Source organism: Lissotriton helveticus, chromosome 4_1 (genome assembly GCF_964261635.1).
Source record: "Lissotriton helveticus chromosome 4_1, aLisHel1.1, whole genome shotgun sequence".
NCBI classification, from domain to species: domain Eukaryota; kingdom Metazoa; phylum Chordata; class Amphibia; order Caudata; family Salamandridae; genus Lissotriton; species Lissotriton helveticus.
Window position 1 is genome coordinate 166,823,717 of NC_136063.1, and position 19,590 is coordinate 166,843,306.

At 49.4% G+C, this 19,590-nt stretch overlaps 1 protein-coding gene across 4 annotated transcripts in view; it reads right to left on the bottom strand.

The window, feature by feature from the left end:
* EEF1D (eukaryotic translation elongation factor 1 delta) overlaps positions 1-19,590 on the bottom strand; it is a 106,164-nt gene that overhangs the window by 22,081 nt on the left and 64,493 nt on the right. For all 4 annotated transcript variants that reach the window (XM_078686643.1, XM_078686642.1, XM_078686641.1 and 1 more), the window contains 4 exons: positions 8,284-8,377; positions 4,671-4,795; positions 4,060-4,263; positions 3,349-3,543 (listed from right to left, as the gene is read on the bottom strand). In XM_078686643.1, coding sequence (XP_078542769.1) covers positions 3,349-3,543; positions 4,060-4,263; positions 4,671-4,795; positions 8,284-8,377 — 618 coding nt within the window. The remainder of the gene's footprint in view (positions 1-3,348; positions 3,544-4,059; positions 4,264-4,670; positions 4,796-8,283; positions 8,378-19,590) is intronic.

Below are 19,590 nucleotides of genomic sequence, written 5' to 3' on the forward strand. Positions count from 1 at the left end.
AGTCATTGTCTGTTGCCAGCAGGCCGTTTTTGTCCCTTTCCTTTGTAATTGGATCTGCCATAGGAAGACTGCCTTCCCTGTTGGGGTTGTCGCTGTTGAAATTGCGGCTTGGACTGTGAATACGAGTACGAAGACCGATTCTGAAAGGAACCTTTGTATGAAGACTGTCCTCTTCCCCTTTGGCCACGAAAGGACTGGGACCGAAATTGTAGAGTACCCAAAGCCTTGGCGGTATCTGTGTCCTTTTTAATGGTGGTAAGGGCCGTATCAATTTGTTCACCAAACAGATGCTGGCCATCGTAAGGCATGTCCAAGATCCTGGTTTGCACCTCCTGGCGGAAAGTGGTGGCCTTGAGCCAGCCCTGTCGCCTCAGGACTGCAGCTCCCGCCAGTTGCCGAAAGCCAGTCATGGCGGCATCAATAGCACAGTCGATAATTTCTGAGGCAGAGGTTTGTCCCTCCAAAAGAAGTGAATGTGCCTCTTCTCTGACATCTTCCGGCAGATTTGACAGATAGGGCGCAATGTCCGCCCATAGTTGGCGATTATAACGGCCAAGTAGAGCAATAGAATTAGCCACTTTAACAGTCATAGCTGATGTGGTCGTAAACCGTTTGCCCACGGCATCCAGTTTTTTACCCTCTTTATCCGGTGGTGTCGATAAAGGCGAGGCCGGATTCCTTGAGTTCTTCTGCGCCGCCTGAGTCACTACGGAATCTGGTTTGGGGTGACCAGTCAGGCATACCGGCGCCGTTGATGTGGCTTTATATTTCTTATCAAGCCTGGGCACCACCACCTGTACAGAAGCGGGTGATTGCATGATTTGCTTGCCCTGCTTCCAGATGTATTCAATAATTGGTATCGACCTTGAAATTTTCTTTGTGGGTTCCTTAAAGTCATAAAGGAAACATTCTGTCTCCTGAGATTCCATGGACATGTGGAATCTCTTGGCAGCCCGCTCCATGATGTTGTGAAAGCCACCGATGTCTGCAGGTGGAGACTCCGAAGTCTGTGGAGCTGGAGAGGCTGGAGAGTGTGCCACATAGTCTTGATCAGCGTCAGGGTCCGATTGGTCGTCATCCACTTCCCCTTCCTCTTGTTCTCGTTCTTCTTCCTCAGATGAGGAAACAGTTTGAATGGGCACCTGTGTCTGTGGAATGACCAGAGGAGTGGGTCTATGGCGAGAAGAAGGTGTTGGCGCCTGTGCTGGTGTTGGCGCGGAATGCTTCTCCGGGAACCTTTCCTTATAATCCTTAATAAGGTATTGCAGGTCCGAGACTATAGAAGCCGGAAGGCACACCATAGGAGTAACCTGAGACTGAGGCGGAGGGTGGACCTGTTGTTCAGGAAGGTCTACCTCCTCTTCCGGCTCCTCATCTGTGGTTTGACATTTCAGCACTAGATCCGACGGGCTAGTAGCTTGCGTAAAGGAGTCCTCGTCCGACTCCTGACCTTGTAGTATACAGGCAGGTGGTAGTTGTATCCTGCCTGGTGACGTCTGACTCGGCGTAATTGGCTTTTTAGTGATTTTTACCATGACGTGGCTCACTTGCGGTGGAAAGGCATCCATAGCATGGGATAGGAGTGCAGACTCCTTCCATGGTCCTGTAGATGGCAATGCTGGAGTCGACGGTGCCTTGGCAGGCATTTTCGTCGACGAGAAGTTCGTCGTCGTCGTCGACGGTGGTTGTGACGACGATGTCTTCATCGACAGCAGCTTCGTCGACGGTAAGGTCCCCATCGTCGACGGTGCACTCGCCGTCGACGGTTTTCCCATCGTCGACGGGATGATCTTCGTCGACGAGGTTAGTTTCGTCGACGGTGCCGACTTCGTCGACGGGGTCGTCGTCGTCGATGACTTCGACGATGGTCTCGTCATCGACGATGTTGTCGTCGTCGTCGACGGAGTGACCGGAATGGTCGACGACGTAGGTCTGCTCGACGACGACGAAGGCGTCATCCTCGTGGTCGAGGAGTAGGCCGACGACGCCGTCGTCGTCGACACTGTCGTCGTCGACGTCGAGACAGTTTTCTGTGCCGAAAGCACCGTAGATGTCGTCGTCGTCGCCAGGACCAGTGGCACCTTCCTGGAGACAGGCGGGTCCTTGACAGACACAGATGGCTTGCCCTCTGAGGACTTTTTAGAAGTCTTCATAGGAGGGGTGTCTGTGGGGCTAGGGGAAGAAACCCTTGGCCTCTTCAAAGAAAATTGGGACGCTCCGGACCCACTCTCACCTTCTGATGCCAAGTCAGCAGTCTTGGTCTTGAGCCTGTTGAGCCACAACAGAAGTCGACCTTCCCGGTCCTTGAGGGTCTTGTTAGAGAAGGTCCGGCAGATTTTGCATTCCTTGGCCTGGTGGTGAGGGTAAAGACAATATAAACATCTATCATGTTTATCGTCGATGTGAAGCCTCTTCTTGCTGCAGGAAGAACAGGCCCTGAACAGACCTTTCTTCTGACCTTCAGACATGCTCTGAAAAGATTAATAATTCGTTTTTATGAAGAAAATAAGTTTCCTGAGGAGAGCTCAGGTGGAGACTCCCTAGCACAACGTGCGGTAGAAAATCTGAGAGACTTGGGCTCCTGACAGGAAGGTTCTAGAAGGAGGTAGTAGCTGATTGGCTGTTTCACTTTATTTGGTCCTTTTTACAAAAGGACCCAGATAGGCCACCAAGGTGGGACCCTTGGGGCCTGCTCTGTTTGGTCCTTCCTACAAAAGGACGTGGATAGGCTACTAAGGTGAGACCTTTAGGCCTATTCTCTCTATGTATGTCTCTAGGACATTACTTTTTTATATACCGGAGGCTCCCGTCTCGACGACGGGGAATGATTCAGGCATGTGAATCTATGAAAGACACCCAAATACTGGATAACTAGCAATGCCTCGAATTTATTTTTAATTATGCTTCCTTACGTGCTGCAATTAGTTTATGCAAATAGTTTATTTTAGTTAACCTGGTGAGCGCCTTGTACTGGCACGCAGTGTTATTGTTCTGTGATGCACGCCACGTCACATGCAAGTTAAACATTTTTTAAAGTTACCAAATATATCCGCTTTAACCGGATAACTGTATGGCATATTTTCATTAACAGGTGGCGTCAATACCTTTTGTTACGACTTTGAATCCGTAAAACATAGCAAAAGGCTTATAAAGATTATAGAAAATGATGTACACCTAGGACCACGGTGGTACATAATTAACACCTTGACATGAATATTCACCTTGGAGAACGGCTTTCTGCTCATCTAAAACAAAACAATCTGGCTGAGACTGCAAATGGCCTTCCTGGCTGCATTTCATTAAAAGCTTGTATTCTGGAACCAATTCGGAGGCTGCCTGGGCACTTACGTAATCTTCAAACTTGGTGATTTCCTCCTCCAGGATGTCTGTTCCAACCTTGTCGTCCTCCACCACACACTGGATCTGGAGCTTCTTAATGCCGTAACCAACAGGAACCAGTTTGGAGGAGCCCCATAGCAGGCCGTCCATCTGAACCGTCCTCACGCACTCCTCCAGCTTCGCCATGTCCGTTTCATCATCCCACTTAAGACAAGGAAAGAAAAAAAACACACTTAGCAAGCAGCATGGTGCCCGCGAAACACATACAAACTCGTGTAGCACTGGAAGGACATACTTCATTATAGTATAGAGGTTATATAAAGTCATCAAAAGAGCCCATTAGTAGTAAATGACAGACAACTGCCGCCTTGTGACACCCACAAGACAGAGGTAAGAGGGGTTAAATCTGGCCATCTAAGGAGCATTACATCAATATCCTGATATCATGCCTGGTGGCAGAGGAGAAATGCAGAAAATCACATGCGGACCAGGGGACACCTGTGAGGCTCACCAGGATATTATCATCAGCCAAAGGTTTTAGAACCCAAGGTAGCTTAACACTCTTTGCAGGGTCTGCCCTCCCTGCCACAGCTGCATAGGAAGATTTCATAGTGACAGCAGAATCAGCCGACTAACCCAAGTGTCTCAACTACACAAAGGGAACAGACAATGCTACAAAACTGGCAGGCAAACAGCAAAGAACAGGGGCTGCAATCTTACCGGTTTGACGTCGAGGAGGATAGAGGACTTTGCAATAATGCCTGGTTTCTTGGACTTTTTCTCAGCGTACTGGCGCAGCCTCTCTTCTCGGATTCGCTCAGCCTCTTCATCTTCTTCATCATCACTGCCAAAGAGGTCAATGTCGTTATCATCGTCTTCTTCAGGAGCAGCAGAGACTTCGACTTTCTTCACTGGAGCAGAAGGCTGAAATATTTAAAAAATATATACATCTGTAGACTTCAGAAAGCGTCAATATGTCCTATCAACAGGAAATTATGAACTTCTCACATAACCCTATTTTATACGGCAGAAATTGTGATCTTATTTGGCCATGCTGTGACGCTCTACCGATAGAAAGGCAAAGCTCTGATGGGATAGCTCATAAAGGTTAGGCTAATTAAGTCATAAGGAAATGGGCTCGACCTGTACCAGGTAAAGTGGAAACATGAACACAAAGAATTTGGCGTCTTATTCAAAATGTTACAATGCTACAAAGCGAAAAGTTCATATCCTGGATTGACACTATAAAAAATAAAGATGTCACACAGTATTATCAATGTGGGCAAGTATCCTTCAAGGGATGAGCCAGGCTGAACATTTCAGGAACTCACCAGGGCATTAGTGGTGGGTGCCACAGATGGAAGGGCTGCGGCGGGCTGGCGAGAGACTGGGGATTTCTCAAGTGCTGTGAGACGAACCTCAAGCTTCGAGAACGCCAACTGCAGATCTTCAACAACTGCAAACAAACATGGAGAACATTACTACACCACCAGCAAAGACATCGCATCAATGCAGACTTGCATTGCATGGCCTAGGCTGATTCAACAGGGGGGGAGGGGGACAAAAATCAAAACCTACAGAGGGTACAGACTACTCACGGAGTGCAGAAGGAGGCACTCCGTGAGTAGTCTGTACCCTAGAAGCACTTTTCTACGTTTTCAATGCCATTTTTGGACCAAGAGGAACAAAGAAGGAACCACCGAGTACACACATCTGGGACGCAGTAGAAAGTGATCCAAAGAGGACTTAACAAGCAATCTATGATACTGATGGGGTTAATTCCACTAATAAAACCCTTAAAATTGGCACCACAGAGAAAAAATTGTATGAATGCTGCAATAAGCAATAATGCATAGTGACGGGCACAATGTTAGCGGCCATGCCAACTTTTTGTACAGCTAACATTTGAAACCAGAAACTGTAATAGAGCTTTTTCTCTGGCAGCTCTAAAGGTCTGTCCAGTCCTTCTGGTCAGGAACTGGTGCACTACCTGTTATACACACCAATCTAAGCCATGCTTTTTACAATAAAAAACATAAGAGGGGGTTGTAGAATGGCTGCAGAAGGACCTTTTGAAGAATCTTGGCAGCAACATCAGACACTGCAGGAATTGAAGATTTCAGAGCAAAAGATTTTTTATGAAGTTGATAATTGTGAGAAGTTGGCCTGATGTGCAGTGCTCACTATTCTAGTGATCACTATATATCAGTCCAAACAACCCTTATTGATGATTGGTTGTAAGTCAACCTTATAGACCAGCTATCCTAGTAGCATGGATACGAGCAGTCTAAGGCTAAGACTCTAGAGGGCGTGTTAAGCCAGCTGTTTTACCATCACATTACCCCTTGAACACCCAGTGAAAGGACACCACACAAGTGTTATGAAAATAAACAGTGTATTTATTAGAATCACAACAACCCTGTACTCTTTATGAGGACAGGGTGCTAGGCACACAACAAAAACTCTTACGAAAATACTTAAGTTAGCACAGTATATACAAATGCCCGAGGGGCACGAAAAACCATATACTCTAAAAGTGGAATGCGAAATTACTAGCAGGTAAGTACAGTACTAATAGGCTTTGGAATCGCTAGGACTTGACTAGGGAATCGTTAGATTACTTCTAGGAGGCCTAGGGGACTCGGGTGCAGAGTGTGCACTCTCACGCGGGATGCGGGACAAAGTCTATGGAAGCTAGTAAAGGTAAAGTTAGTGTTCACGGGCGAACCCGACCTGGTAGGGAGAAAACGACAGTGGATCCTGACCCTTGGATAGTGAGGCTATGCTGGGACACCGAAGTGCCGAAGTTACCTAGCCCAGGGGCTGCAGCTGCATAGGTCTCAAAAGACGTCGGGAATCCTCGTTGACGGACCAGGAGCCTGGAAGGAAGATGCTGGCAGGCGACCAGTGAAGAGAGTTCGAAGTGATCCAAGCCTGGATCTCGAAGATAGATGACACCTGAAAGCAGAGGGGACCAAGTTCGTGACTACTAGCCAGTAGTCAGTGGGCACCAGGAGGGCACCGGATGGTAGTCACCTCGACTAGGTGAGTGGGCGACGCTGTGCTCTGCAGATCTCACGGACCAGGAGGCGTTGTCGGCGACCAGGATGGAGAGGCGAGCTGTCCCACGATGGATGAAGCTGTCGGCGTCGGAGTACCCAGGATTGGGCAACAAGCCTTGGCTAATTCAAGCCCACGCGGTGGACTCAAAATGGCGTCTGGAGTGGACCAGGAGGGTCCGGGGTGCTCCTCTTCGGGAAGGGAGCAAGGGCCAGTCTGGAGCAACCAGACCAGCAGCAGTGATGTCGTCGGGCGTCGTTCAGAAGGCCACAAGCCAGCGGGCTAGTAGCCAAACAACGCGGTGAGCAGCAAAAAGCAGAAGGGCCCCACGCAGATCGTGGAGATGCTGGGAGGCTGCACTTCGGTGCTGGAGCTGCTCAGGGTCGGGGCTTCTCGGACCCCAAAAGCACTCACCAGGAATTTACTCGCCGGGCTTGCTGTGCAGAAGTCGGGCAGTCTTGCAGATGGCCGGTCCCTCGAGGTCTCGTTGCACCCACGGTTCTCAGCTGGGCTGTAGAGGTGGGTAGAGGTGCCAGGGAAGCCGGTTCTCGTCGAGCTGGGCAGTCGGATTCCGGAGGAAGGACTTACAGCAGACCGCAGTGTTCTTGCGATGGTGCCTGCGGATGCAGGGTGACTACTCCTTAGCCACAAGGGAGAAATCTTAGGAAGAAGTCTTGAGTTCCTTTCGTGGAAAGTAGTTTCAGGATTCAAAGATGATCTGATTTGGAAGGGGGCCAGACTCTACCTTTATCTGGGAAAAAGGGGGCTGGCACGCGACTAGGTCCTGCCCTATGGGTGGGACCAGGAGGGGGGTGGTTACACCCACTTCCTTGGCGGGCTTTTCCCCAGCACAGGGTCTGGAGTGTCCCTGGAACTGGTTCAAGCCAGCCTATGCACAGTGAGCACCGGGGTGCCACGTGCAGTCACCTTCCTCTGAAGCCCTGCCTACCTACAATACACAAAATCCTGTCTGGGACGGTGCTGGCACCGCCCCTGGCAGGAAACCCTTTGTCCTTATCTCCTGCTCTGGGAGGACTCCCAGCAGCAGGAGGGCAGACTTGTGTCTCGGTGGCAGCATCCATTTTGTGGAGCTGAGGCTCTGTTTGACTTTAACCGGGGTTAGGGGTTACATACATGTCGCGTCCCTCTAGAAGGGTGGAATGCTAACCCCGTCGCCAGAATTGGCGAGGGGTTAGTATTCCAATTCGTATGACACCTTACTCGACATGTTTTGATAAAGCGATACCAGAGTTGGCATTTAACCGCGAGGATTATAATGCACTTAAGAGTATATGGTATGCGATATCATGGAAACGGCTAAGGGATAGATCCCGAAAGCCGCAGACAGGCTCAGCTCATGCCAGAGCACCATCTCACACGATTCCAAGCACTCTGCCTTCAGGATTGTTAAGGCCTGCCATAGGAGTGACTGATAGGAGATCTGTGTGTCCATTTTAGGGTTAGATATAGGTATACTATATCTAAAGCAAAGGGTGAGTACACCACCTTGCCCCAGCTGTCGTGCAGCCAGTTGTGTCAGTTTAGTTAGTCAATCCAGGGGTGGCACAATACATGCTTCAGCCCCTGGGAGACTTCTGGGTGCACCTCAGCCCTGGGTACAGGGACTTGGAGAGGGCCCAGTGCCAATTCAGTACCCGAGTACAATTTGGATAGACAGAACAGCTAGGCTGTGGGTCTGATTAGCAGGCCCACAGCCAGGGAAAGTCGTAAACCAGTGCAGCAAAAAGCAAAAATCTGGGTGATCATAGGATTGCAGACCCTACTCTCCTACAATAATGGTTAGCACAGCCATCTTCAAATTCACAAAGGCAGGTGTCAGAAGCCCCACATCACTTCAAAGCACTTTCCAATGAAGGGGCCTACCTTTGTGGAGTGACTGGTTCTCGAGCTCCAAATGGGCAACTCTGGTGATAAGGTCACCGGGTTCTCCACCTGGTCCCGCAGGAGGAGCCGCGCTCTGCAACAAATGAAAAAGCCAGTGAGCACAAATATACACAACTTGTTCACTTTACTAGGTCACAGAAGCAATCATCCGCAACATGGAATCGGACCCTGAAGACAAGTACAGATGGAGAAGGGGAAATGAAAGGATTATGAGCCAAGCCTTGGTTGGTCTTCTAGAAGGGTTAAAACAAAATTATGAACATGCAATATGGAGTAGAAAGATCTAAAAGAATGTTTAGGTTGCGCACTCCACTCAAGCGCATTCTTCACCCACTCTTGCACAACACTGAAAACATCCGTATCATTCTAGAGAAGTTCGACGCTACCAAGAACCTAATTTTGACTGAGCCTCTGTATGATAACGTAATAGCGCCAAGAGGCTAGCAATGGCATTAGATTCTCTGAGCGCTACTGAAAACAGTAACAATACATCTGAAGTTTTTTTTATGGCTATCCTAATCAATCTCATTTTAGCCATTTGGGGAGGTCTGTAGCACAGCATAACGTTTACAAGATCTCACAGCTGACGAACATGAATACAGTTTTAAGCTAGGCTAATTTTCACTGTAATTTGGCTTGGAAAGAGTTGGATATGTGGGAAATAGATAGACTTCATAGGTAATGATTACAAAGTTTGGTTAGTAAAAGCATTGGTTACAACACTGTAAACTGTTCAAGAGTATTTCATTAAAATTTTTTATTCTAGATAATCGAGATTTATTAAGACAAATTTTGCCTCAGTGTCCCACTTTTCAGTGTCAGTTCTTAAAGTGTTGTCTAAAATTGTAGTGTTGTCGGCCTTCTTAATCTAAAATATATGGATTCGAAGTTTAATGATTGGTTTGCAGTTAAGCTAAGAGAGAGACAGTGCTGATGAGGGCGGTTAGCCCAAAACCGGTCCCAGGATGCTTGTTTCCGGTTCAGGGAAGACATGGCTTGGCAATTCGGACTGGACAGTTCCCATGAGGCACAGGGTCAAGACTGATTTGCATATAGCGGAGTCTGAAGTGGGGTGGCGAAGTGAGCTAAAGAATGATGGGTTGAACCCAGATTTGGGGGTTTGGGGAGGAAGTGCCTGAAACGTTTCAGCGCTCAGTCCATCATCTCCTTCCGTTTGCACACAGTCAGGAAACCACTCAGATTTCATGCTTATAGAAGGGTAAGTGGATGTTCTTGCCTTGTGTCCATGTTAGATGCATTTCTTCACGAGTATGTAGGAGTGCTAGTTTTCTGCTGCCTCTTCCCTAAGCAGTGTGCTGGATGTGGCTCTGTGCTGCTGCAGGCCCTCACCTCGGTGGTGATAGGCCTTCCATGAACCCTCATGAAAACAGAGTAGGCAGGTTTTTGGGGGGAGTGGGCAGGAAGCAAGGAGCAGAGTTGGAGACGGAAGGAAAGCCTTCACAAGCAGCCTCAGCAGAGAGTATGGAGGATCTAACGTGAGTAGGCAGTGCCTGGTGCAAACTGCAGCCCTATAACCATTAGTTCTAGCACAGGTGGGTAGATCATCTCAGGGGTAGAGATGCTGGCTCACATTAAGTTGCTTAAATATTGCCAGACAGAAATAGTAGTCTTGACAATAACCTTTTCTGCGCTCTTGCTGCGCTATGTATGTCCCCAATTATCTCCACCCACTACACTACAGCCAGGACTTCACCCTGCGCTTTGGAAAAGCACCTACATCCGGTCCTGGAACATGAATTTAAAATTGCAGGAATCTGGCTTAATTCTACCCTTTGGCCCTCTATCTCTCCAACAAGGCCTGAATGATATCAGAGGTGTTCTCTTAAGCTACCATATGGCACTTACATTAATAGCAAAAGAGGGAGTTCACTTAAGTAACTGCCGTTAGGACAGTGCACCTCCATCAACAGATAAGAGGGAGCGCCAGACTATTAGTACCACTGAAGAGGGAGCGCAAAAATGTCTGTACCACTGAAGAGGGAGCGCAAAAGTCTGTACCACTGACCGCTGCAGTGTCCAAGGAGGTGATCTATTCCTGGCCCCTGCTTGCTGATCGTTAGACTGAACCTCTTGTCGTAAAGCAGTATCTTCAGCAATACTACTACATCGGATGGATTGAAAAAGGAACAATCACTAAGAAAATTGTGCTTGAAAACAATATCAGCAAGAAGTCTTTGTGGATTCCACTAAAACAGATCTCGCTTTACCCGAGAAAAACAAATATTAGGTCAAAGGCCTCGAAGAAAAACCATGTACTAAAAAACTATGATCATTTGAAAATTGGAGGACAATGCAGAGCCACATCAGGACTACTGCTGTCAGGACAGGCTTCAGGCAGTCTGTTTTCGTTTAAATTCCCTGTTATTATAGTGGACACAGTTTTGAATTGGTGGAGGACTGATTTCAGGAAACATAGGCTAGTTTCCAATTCAACCGGCTCTTTCAAGGCTGGCAGTAAATAAAGATGGATTAGTAGGAACCGACCTCTTGCGTCATTATTACTACTAACAAAAGTGTATGTGTTTTGTTTTTTTTATAAACCAAGGTGCCTTGCAGGTTTGACTTCTCAGTCACTAAATCTCCGGTTTTAGTGCCTTTTCCTCAACGGATGTGTGTGTGTGTGTGTGGGGGGGGGGGGGGGGGGGGGGGGGGGAGGAGGGGAGAGGGAGAAATCAAACGGATGATGGATCTTTCATTTCTCTTGTAAAAGAGTCCTAAAAATCAAGAATCCGAGGGCAACATCTGAGTTAACAGAAACACAATGTTACAGAATCCTGATATTGCACGATTATTTTTCCTTTAATCTGGATGTGTTGGAATTAGAGAACAGACCATGTGCCAAAAACTCAGAGCCCTAACTTCCTAGTCATCTCCAGGGCAGTCAGTCTTCCATTACAATGTATAGGTCTTCACCCTGCGCTTGCAGCGTATTTCAACTCCCAACCTTCGTACAGCTACTCAACAGTGAAGGAGCACAAGTAACCGGGTGGAATTCTTCAAGACGGCAATAGTGAACTTGTTACTGAGAATTCCTCCTAAAACGTCATAAATAGGAGTGGTCTGCGGTCATTCACCATTTTGGGGTTCCCACTACCAATTGGATTTGGAGCAAAAGCACGCTCTGTAAGATTGAGGAACCCTGGAAGAATATTCAAACCCCTATGCTTACTGCACCAGAAAAGGTCAGTCCGTTAGTTAGTAGGGAATGCCTGGCTCGGGCTCCGTGAGACTTTAAGTAGAAGATTGTAGCAGATGAAAAGCAAGAGGATTTCAGCCCTCAATTCCGGACAGCATCCTGGAACGCACTGGGCCTAGAAAATCTGCAGGATTTAGAATCTCAGAGGACTGGACTATCAAATGTCAAAAGGAAACCGGCATTGGAGAATTAGTATTTACCTGAATTTTATGTACTCCCACCTCAGATAAAAAAAAAAAAATCCCTGTCAGGTCGAAAAGAAGAGGGGCCTGGCGATACAGCTCAATACAGGGGTATACTTACCATAAGGAGATAAACTCAAGATATCCGATGTACAATAAGGCTGAATCGTAGTGCCAGTGTTGCGGTTTAAATGTATATGTGCCACATGGGAGGTTAAATGATCCTTCCATTAAAATAGGCGATTAGTGAATCTGAAGCTACTCCAGATTTTATTGGTTATTGTAACAAAAGTTCAGTATTGCTTTGTGAAATATTCAAAAGAGGAATTGCGTAGATCATGGAGTATGCCAGAGCTTCAACTTATGCCTGGCTAACCAGATAGGAGGCAGATTCCTTCTGCAGGGTCTTTGAACCAGCATGCTGGGATACTAAAAGGGATAGTTGAGGAGGATGTTTGGCTGCTCGGTCATGGAGTGGAAAGAAGACCTGCTTTACGAGTGATAATGTAATCTGGTTTTGCAGCCTATTAATGTTCGTAAAAGGGGATTGCATATCTCCAACTGAGTGACCATAAGCACAAGTTACTACTTGTGTAACGATATATCTGTAAGAGACATTAGTTAGTATTAGATTCCTTACCATAGAATATCCCCAGGCGTCAGACTGGATCCGGAAACTTTTGCGTAGCAGTACCCTTGCGCGTCGGTAGGAGTCATCTGCGGCTCCGCGTCCGTCGTCGGTGTCGTGGGCGCCGTGGGAGTACTTAGACGCCGCCTCCGCGTGCTGACGTCAGTTCTTAGACACCGCTTTTCCGCGCCAGAAACGCAGAGCCATGTTAAAAACCAACACTAGTGCCATTGAAACTAGGGCCCTGAAGGGGACAACCCTAACCCTAGATATTGGTTCGCAGAACGGGGAGGATGGGTGGGTCGGTAAGGAATCTAATACTAACTAATGTCTCTTACAGATATATCGTTACACAAGTAGTAACTTGTGCATCTGAAAGAGACACGTTAGTATTAGATTCCTTGCCTTAGAATAGATACCCCAGCAATACCAACCCCGATGGTGGGTCTGCGAACCAATAATCACACCAGAAAGTCCTGGAGGACGGAACAGCCAAAGAAGCCATCCCTCCGGACTTGGCTGTCCAGGCAGTAGTGTCTTGCAAACGTGTGCAGCGATGCCCACGTAGCTGCCTGACAGATGTCTTGTAAGGGTACACCCCTGCCCAGGGCAGTGGTAGTCGCCGTGGCTCGGGTAGAATGAGCCCGCAATCCAGCAGGGGGCTCCTTCCTAGCCAAGGAGTAGCATGCCTGGATACACAAGATGATCCACCGGGAGATGGTCCTCTTGTGCACCGCTTTCCCCTTCTTAGCGCCCACGTAATAAACAAAGAGTTGGTCATCCACCCGGAACTGGCGTGTGCGATCCAAGTAAAATGAGAGCGCACGTTTTGGGTCCAGACGGTGGAGCCGCTCTTCCTCTTTAGAGGGATGCGGTGGCGGGAAGAAGGTTGGCAAGATGATAGACTGCCCGATGTGGAAGGCCGTGACAACCTTGGGCAGGAAAGATGGTTTGGTACGAAGCACCACTTTGTCCGGATGGACAGAAAGGAAAGGTGGAGTACAAGAAAGAGCCTGGAGCTCACTCACTCTCCTGGCAAAGGTGATGGCAACCAGGAAAGCAGTCTTCAAAGTCAGAAGGCGAAGAGGGCAAAAGTGTCTCAAAGGGAGCGCACATCAGAAAAGTCAGAACCAGGTTCAAGTCCCACTGAGGCATCACAAACGGAACAGGAGGAAAAGTGTGAGTGATGCCCTTAAGAAATCTGTTTACAATAGGGGACTTGAACAAAGAAGGCTGATCAGGTAGCCTGAGAAAGGCTGAAAGGGCAGAAAGGTAGCCCTTGATAGTGCCCAGAGCAGAGCCCTGCTGGGCAAGAGAAAGAAGGAAGAGAAGAACCTCTGAAAGAGGGGCAGCAAGAGGATCCACAGCCTTTGCTGTGCACCATGCCACAAATCTGTTCCACCTGCAGGCGTATACCGACTTTGTGGAGGGACGCCTGGCTGCCAGAATGACGTTATAGACTTCAGGAGGCAAGTCAAATGGCCTCAACTGTCGCCGCTTAATCTCCAAGCATGGAGGTGGAGACTGGACAGGCTCGGGTGGAGGACCGTCCCCTGCTGCTGCGACAGAAGGTCCTCCTGAAGAGGCAGACGAACCGGGGGATCGACTGACATACTGAGTAGCTCGGGATACCAGTACCTTCGAGCCCAGTCCGGAGCCACAAGGATGACTTGGGCCCGGTCGCGCCTGATCTTCAGCACTCTGGGCAGAAGTGGTATAGGCGGAAAGGCGTACAACAGAACGCAACTCCACTCGCGACGAAAAGCGTCTCCGAGCGAGTGCCGCCTTGGAAATTCCAACGCGCAGAACTGATGACATTGCGCATTCTCTTCGGTGGCGAATAGATCTGACCAAGGCTCTCCCCATTGCTGAAAGAGGCCTTGCGCCACATCCGAATTCAGACGCCATTCGTGATCCATCATGCACCGGCGGCTGAGTTCGTCCGCCCTGGCGTTCAGAGAACCTGCCAGGTGTTGAACCACCAGGGTCACGCCCTGATGTTCCAGCCATTGCCAAAGGCGCAGAGCCTCCTGGCAAAGGGTCCACGACCCCACCCCGCCCTGTTTGTTGCAGTACCACATGGCGGTGGTGTTGTCCGTGAACACCTGCACTACACTCCCCCGGACAGAGGGGAGGAAAGCCTTCAGTGCTAGACGAATCGCCCGTAACTCCAACAGGTTGATGTGGAGTCGAGTCTCCGCCGGAGACCAGAGGCCTCTGATCTCCGCCTCTCCCATGTGGCCTCCCCAGCCCTGGAGGGACGCGTCCGTCACAACTACGTGCTCCGGTTGGGGAAGGGAGAGGGATCTGCCGCAGACCCAATCGCGGTCCGTGAGCCACCACTGCAACTGTCTCGCAGTGCCCTCCGAGATCAGGACATGGTCGGATAGGTTGCCTTGATGCTGGGCCCACTGAAACTTCAGGTCCCACTGCAGAGCCCGCATCCGCCACCTGGCGTGATGCACCAGTAGGATGCAGGAGGCCATCAGCCCCAGAAGCCGCAGCGTCAACCTGACCGAAACCCGGGATAACGGCTGAAAGATGAGAATCAGAGCCTGAATATCCCGGACCCGCTGCTCGGGTGGATAAACCCGAAACTGCGCCGAGTCTAGAACCGCTCCGATGAAGAGGAGCTTCTGAGAGGGGCACAGGTGTGACTTTGGCACATTGATCGAGAACCCCAGCTGATGCAGGAGGTCTGCCGTAGTCTGGAGGTGGCTGACGACTGTCTGGGGCGAGCCCGCCTTCAACAGCCAGTCGTCGAGGTAGGGGAAGACTGAAACCCCCAACCTGCGCAGATGAGCCGCGACCACCGCCATCACCTTCGTGAACACCCGTGGGGCGCTGGTAAGGCCGAAGGGGAGCACGGTAAACTGAAAGTGCTCGTGGCCAACCGTGAACCGCAGGTAGCGCCGGTGGGCCGGCAGGACGGGGAAGTGGAAATAAGCGTCCTGCAAGTCCAACGCTACCATCCAGTCTCCTGGATCCAGGGCAGCTAAGACCTGAGCCAGTGTCAGCATCTTGAACTTCTTCTTCCGGAGGAAGCCGTTGACGTTCCGTAGGTCCAAGATAGGGCGCAGGCCCCCTTTGCCCTTCTTGGGTACCAGAAAGTAGTGGGAGTAGCAACCACACCCTACTTCTGGCCCAGGAACGCGCTCGATGGCCCCTTTGGCCAAGAGGGCCGTAACTTCCTCCTGCAGAAGTCGCAAGTGATCCCCCGATACACGGTGGTTCTGCGCTGGCATGGCTGGAGGAGTCGCCTCGAAGGGGAGGGAGTAGCCCCTTCGGACGATCTGCAGCACCCACCTGTCCGACGTGACAGTGCGTGGGTGGAGGTGGTGATGGCGAACCCTTCCCCCCACTGGCGTCACATGGGCCTGAAAGCACGGACTAGGAGGGTTTTGAGGCGGATGCTGCGGGGGAAGGTGTGGACTGACCTCGCCGCTGCCCACGACCGCCTGGACGGCGGTTCCCACGAACGCCACCGCGTTGGGTATTGCCCTACGGTGCGTGGCTGGCGGCAAGTGCGGGCGCACCCCTTCCGTGGCCACGAAAGGAGTGATAGGCAGCCGATTGCTGGCGATGGCCCGAGAGGCCTAAGGACTTGGCCGTAGCCCTGGAGTCCTTAAAACGCTCAAGCGCATGGTCTGCCTTATTGCCAAAGAGGTGACGGCCATCGATGTCCATGAGCGTGCTATGGACATCTGCCGAGAAGTTGGCGGACCTCAGCCAGGCGTGGCGTCTGACCGCCACCGTCGTTGCCATCGCTCTACCCAGCGAGTCAGTGGTATCCAGCCCACACCGGATGGAATACTTGGCTGCATCCCGGCCCTCCACAAGGGCTTGGCCGAGTTTGGCCCGTACCGCCAACGGACACTCTGGCAGCACTTCCGCGACCTTATCCCACACAGAGTGGGTGTAACGTCCCAAGAGGCAGGCGGTGTTGGAAGACCGCAGGCCCAAACTAATGGATGAGAAGATCTTCTTCCCATACTGGTCATACCTCTTGGATTCCCCATCCGGCGGGGCCGACGGGAATGCGGTTTGGGAATTGGAGGCCTGGATGACCAGGCTCTCGGGGGTAGGGTGGGAGGATAGAAAACATGGGTCGCCCGGGGCTGGGCGGTGGCGTCTGGCCACGTTCCTATCTACGGGCTAACCCGTAGCGGGCTTGGACCAAGTGCCCAGAAGAACGTCAGTCCGAGGAGCGATGACGCCGCTTGGACTTCTTGTGCCGCTTACCTGACGACGACTTCGACCCGGAGGAGTGCGGCCTACTCTCGGAGCTGTGGTGGCTCCGGGCCCGCGACCTGTCCCTCGACCTCCCATGGGATCGGGACCTCTCACGGCGCGGGGCCGACTGCCGGAGTTTGAGGCGCCTACGGGATCGTTCCCGCCTGGCTTTCGAAGAGAGGACCCGGCAGTCGGAGCAGGCCTTGTCGTCGTGGTCGAAGCCCAAACACGACAAACACACACGGTGAGGATCCGTGACCGACATCAGCCGGTCGCAATTGTCACAATGCTTGAAGCCGGGCATCCCTATCGGCACCGTTTCGGAGTCGAGAGACTTCGAAATAGTAATCAAAAAGGATCAAAAAGTTTAGTCAAAATTGACTAGGGTTACTGCTTTTTCCAGATCTGAGTTTGCTTGCGCGGAAAAAAGAAGAACTGACGTCAGCACGCGGAGTCGGCGTCTAAGTACTCCGACGACGGCATCACGGCGCCCACGACGCCGACGACGGACGCGGAGCCGCAGACGACTCCTACCGACGCGCAAGGGTACTGCTACGCAAAAGTTTCCGGATCCAGTCTGACGCCTGGGGATATTCTAAGGTGAGGAATCTAATACTAACGTGTCTTTCAGATTAGAGATGTGTGAACTACTTCGTTATCTAAACAAGAGAGGGACTCTTGAACCTGGAAGCAGGGAAAGTGCTAGCACGTGGGAAGAGGACTTACTGGCCAACGTTAAATAGAATGGTACGGACTAATCACTTGGAAGATATACTGTCAGGTAATTTCCAATCATGGAGAGTGCATACTACAGCTACTCAACATTTTGAAGAGGTGGCTGGAATAGGACACTATTACCCCGCATTTTGTACCCTGCAAAAACGATTACAATACAGGCTTTACAACACAATCCTTTAGAAAGCATTCCCCATTCCAACTTAATTATTCTTCTAACTCCAGGGGGGGCGTTACTTTGGAGAATGCGTTGTAACAGTTTGCAGTGTAAAGCCCTGCACTGTAAACGTTTTTACAGAGTAAAGAATGTGGGGTAAAGGATGTTACCCATTGCTGAAGCTTGTCAATTCCTCTAGGTCGCCCGGCATTCAAAATGCTGGTATATTTATTATGACAAATAGCACCAGAAGAAAGAATTCAAGACGGACACATTCATTCATATTTTTAGTCCCTTGCCCTGGGAAGGTAAGGAAGCAAAAGCCTGGGCTTTGTTGACTAAAGGACACAATTTATATACATTCTGGCACCTGCTGGTAAGTTTAAGGTTAAAAAAAAAAAAAAAATACATTTTGCCATCACATGAGAACTGGGTGCTTCATGATACAGAACTGTAGGCAACAAATAATTGGTCCTTGGGGTCGCAATAGATTATGGCCAGTTTCACAAGCTCGAGTGCAGTCCACCATCTCCTGAGAAACAGTGTCCTTCCTACAGAAAGCTAGGAGTGCAAATGCAAAGGGCCCAGGCGGATTACCAATTCATGTGCTTAAACAGAGTCCCCAGAAAGTGGAAAATATTGGGGTCCTCTCTAATGCTTTTTCTAATACAGAAGGTACCCCGCCCTCTTGGACTGGTATCTCTTTTCCTCAGTATAATGGTTCCTGCAAGGACCCCGAATACTGCAGGGAATTACCTCGCCTAGACGCTGGTGGACAGATGTTTGCTATTGGAGCATCTGCAAGTGTGTGTGGAGCAAAGCAACTTATTGCCCATCAAAGAGTCTGCGTACCGAGCAAAGTAGAGTTTCTGACTTGTTATTATACAGTACTTTAGGTGGCACTGGAAATAAAGTTTTTTTGAAAAGGCAGCCAGTTGGCAACGCTTTAATTGTCTATGCATCAGAACTGGTATATCTGATGGCTAACTTTGAGGCATAAACCAGCAGCCCTTCAAATACCGGTTGGTGGTCGTGAACTCTTATAGCATACACTGGAACCTGGATCGAGATGCTGAGGAGGGTCTAACTAGCCAAGTTAACAATGCAAATGGTGTAACACAGGTGCCCGTTGGCATTACTGCTTTCTTACCCTTCATCTTCACGACTTTCCACTCATTTTGCAAAGTGATGAAACATGTTCCCCCGTTATGAGGTCTATCTGCGACATTATACACAGAGGTCTTCTTAGATCTTATCCAAACAGGCCAACTATGGGAGCTAAAACACTTGGAATATTCTGCAGGCCTGCAGTTCTTGAAGGTGATCAACGCCAAGAACCAAAGTGGTGGTGTATATGGCCAAAAGCAGGCTCGTTTTCCTTGGTGTAAAGAGGGCAAACCCTAGAAAAGCACGTTTTTTCATGTTTGAGTAGTAATGTCCCAAAAACAACGATTTCACCTCAATCAATTATCCACAAAAGGAATAAATCGTTGTGGAGGATAAATAATGCTTTTTATAATTTTAAGCAAAAGAAAAAATTAAATACCTTCTACAGATGTACTATACAAAGCCTCACCTTGCTCTCTTATATGGTATAAAATGTGTCTTTTTACGGTGGTCATTTTAAAAAATCGAGTACAGGGGAATTCTTAATATCATTGCATTTGATTTGCAAAAGACAGCGTGGGGTTTATATTTTTAATAAAGCATCAGTTGCTTCCCTCCCATGGAGGAGTACAATTCCCTAGACTGCTGAAATACCTTACATATAAAAAGATAAGTGGTCTGAACATCTTGGCGGGGAGGGCACTTCAGTCATAAAAAAGTTGTTTATTAGCAGGTGAGCTCAGACTCCATTTTGCAACAAAAGGCCCAAACGGTATGTCAATATATAGTAAAAACGCTCCTTTGGAAATTTTACAGTGCAGAATTGCGACCACAGATGTGTGAAATAAAAACAATGGCAAGGACAATCAACTCACCAGTTGAGTGATTTTCTAAGATGACAAACACATGGAGAACTGCCCTGGTAAACAGGCCATCAAGGTACTTGTGCGCAGCACATCAAGTTTGCAGAAACCGCGAGGAGCGTACCAGGGGGCTCCCATTCAAATTAAGTCTACAGAGAACTTGG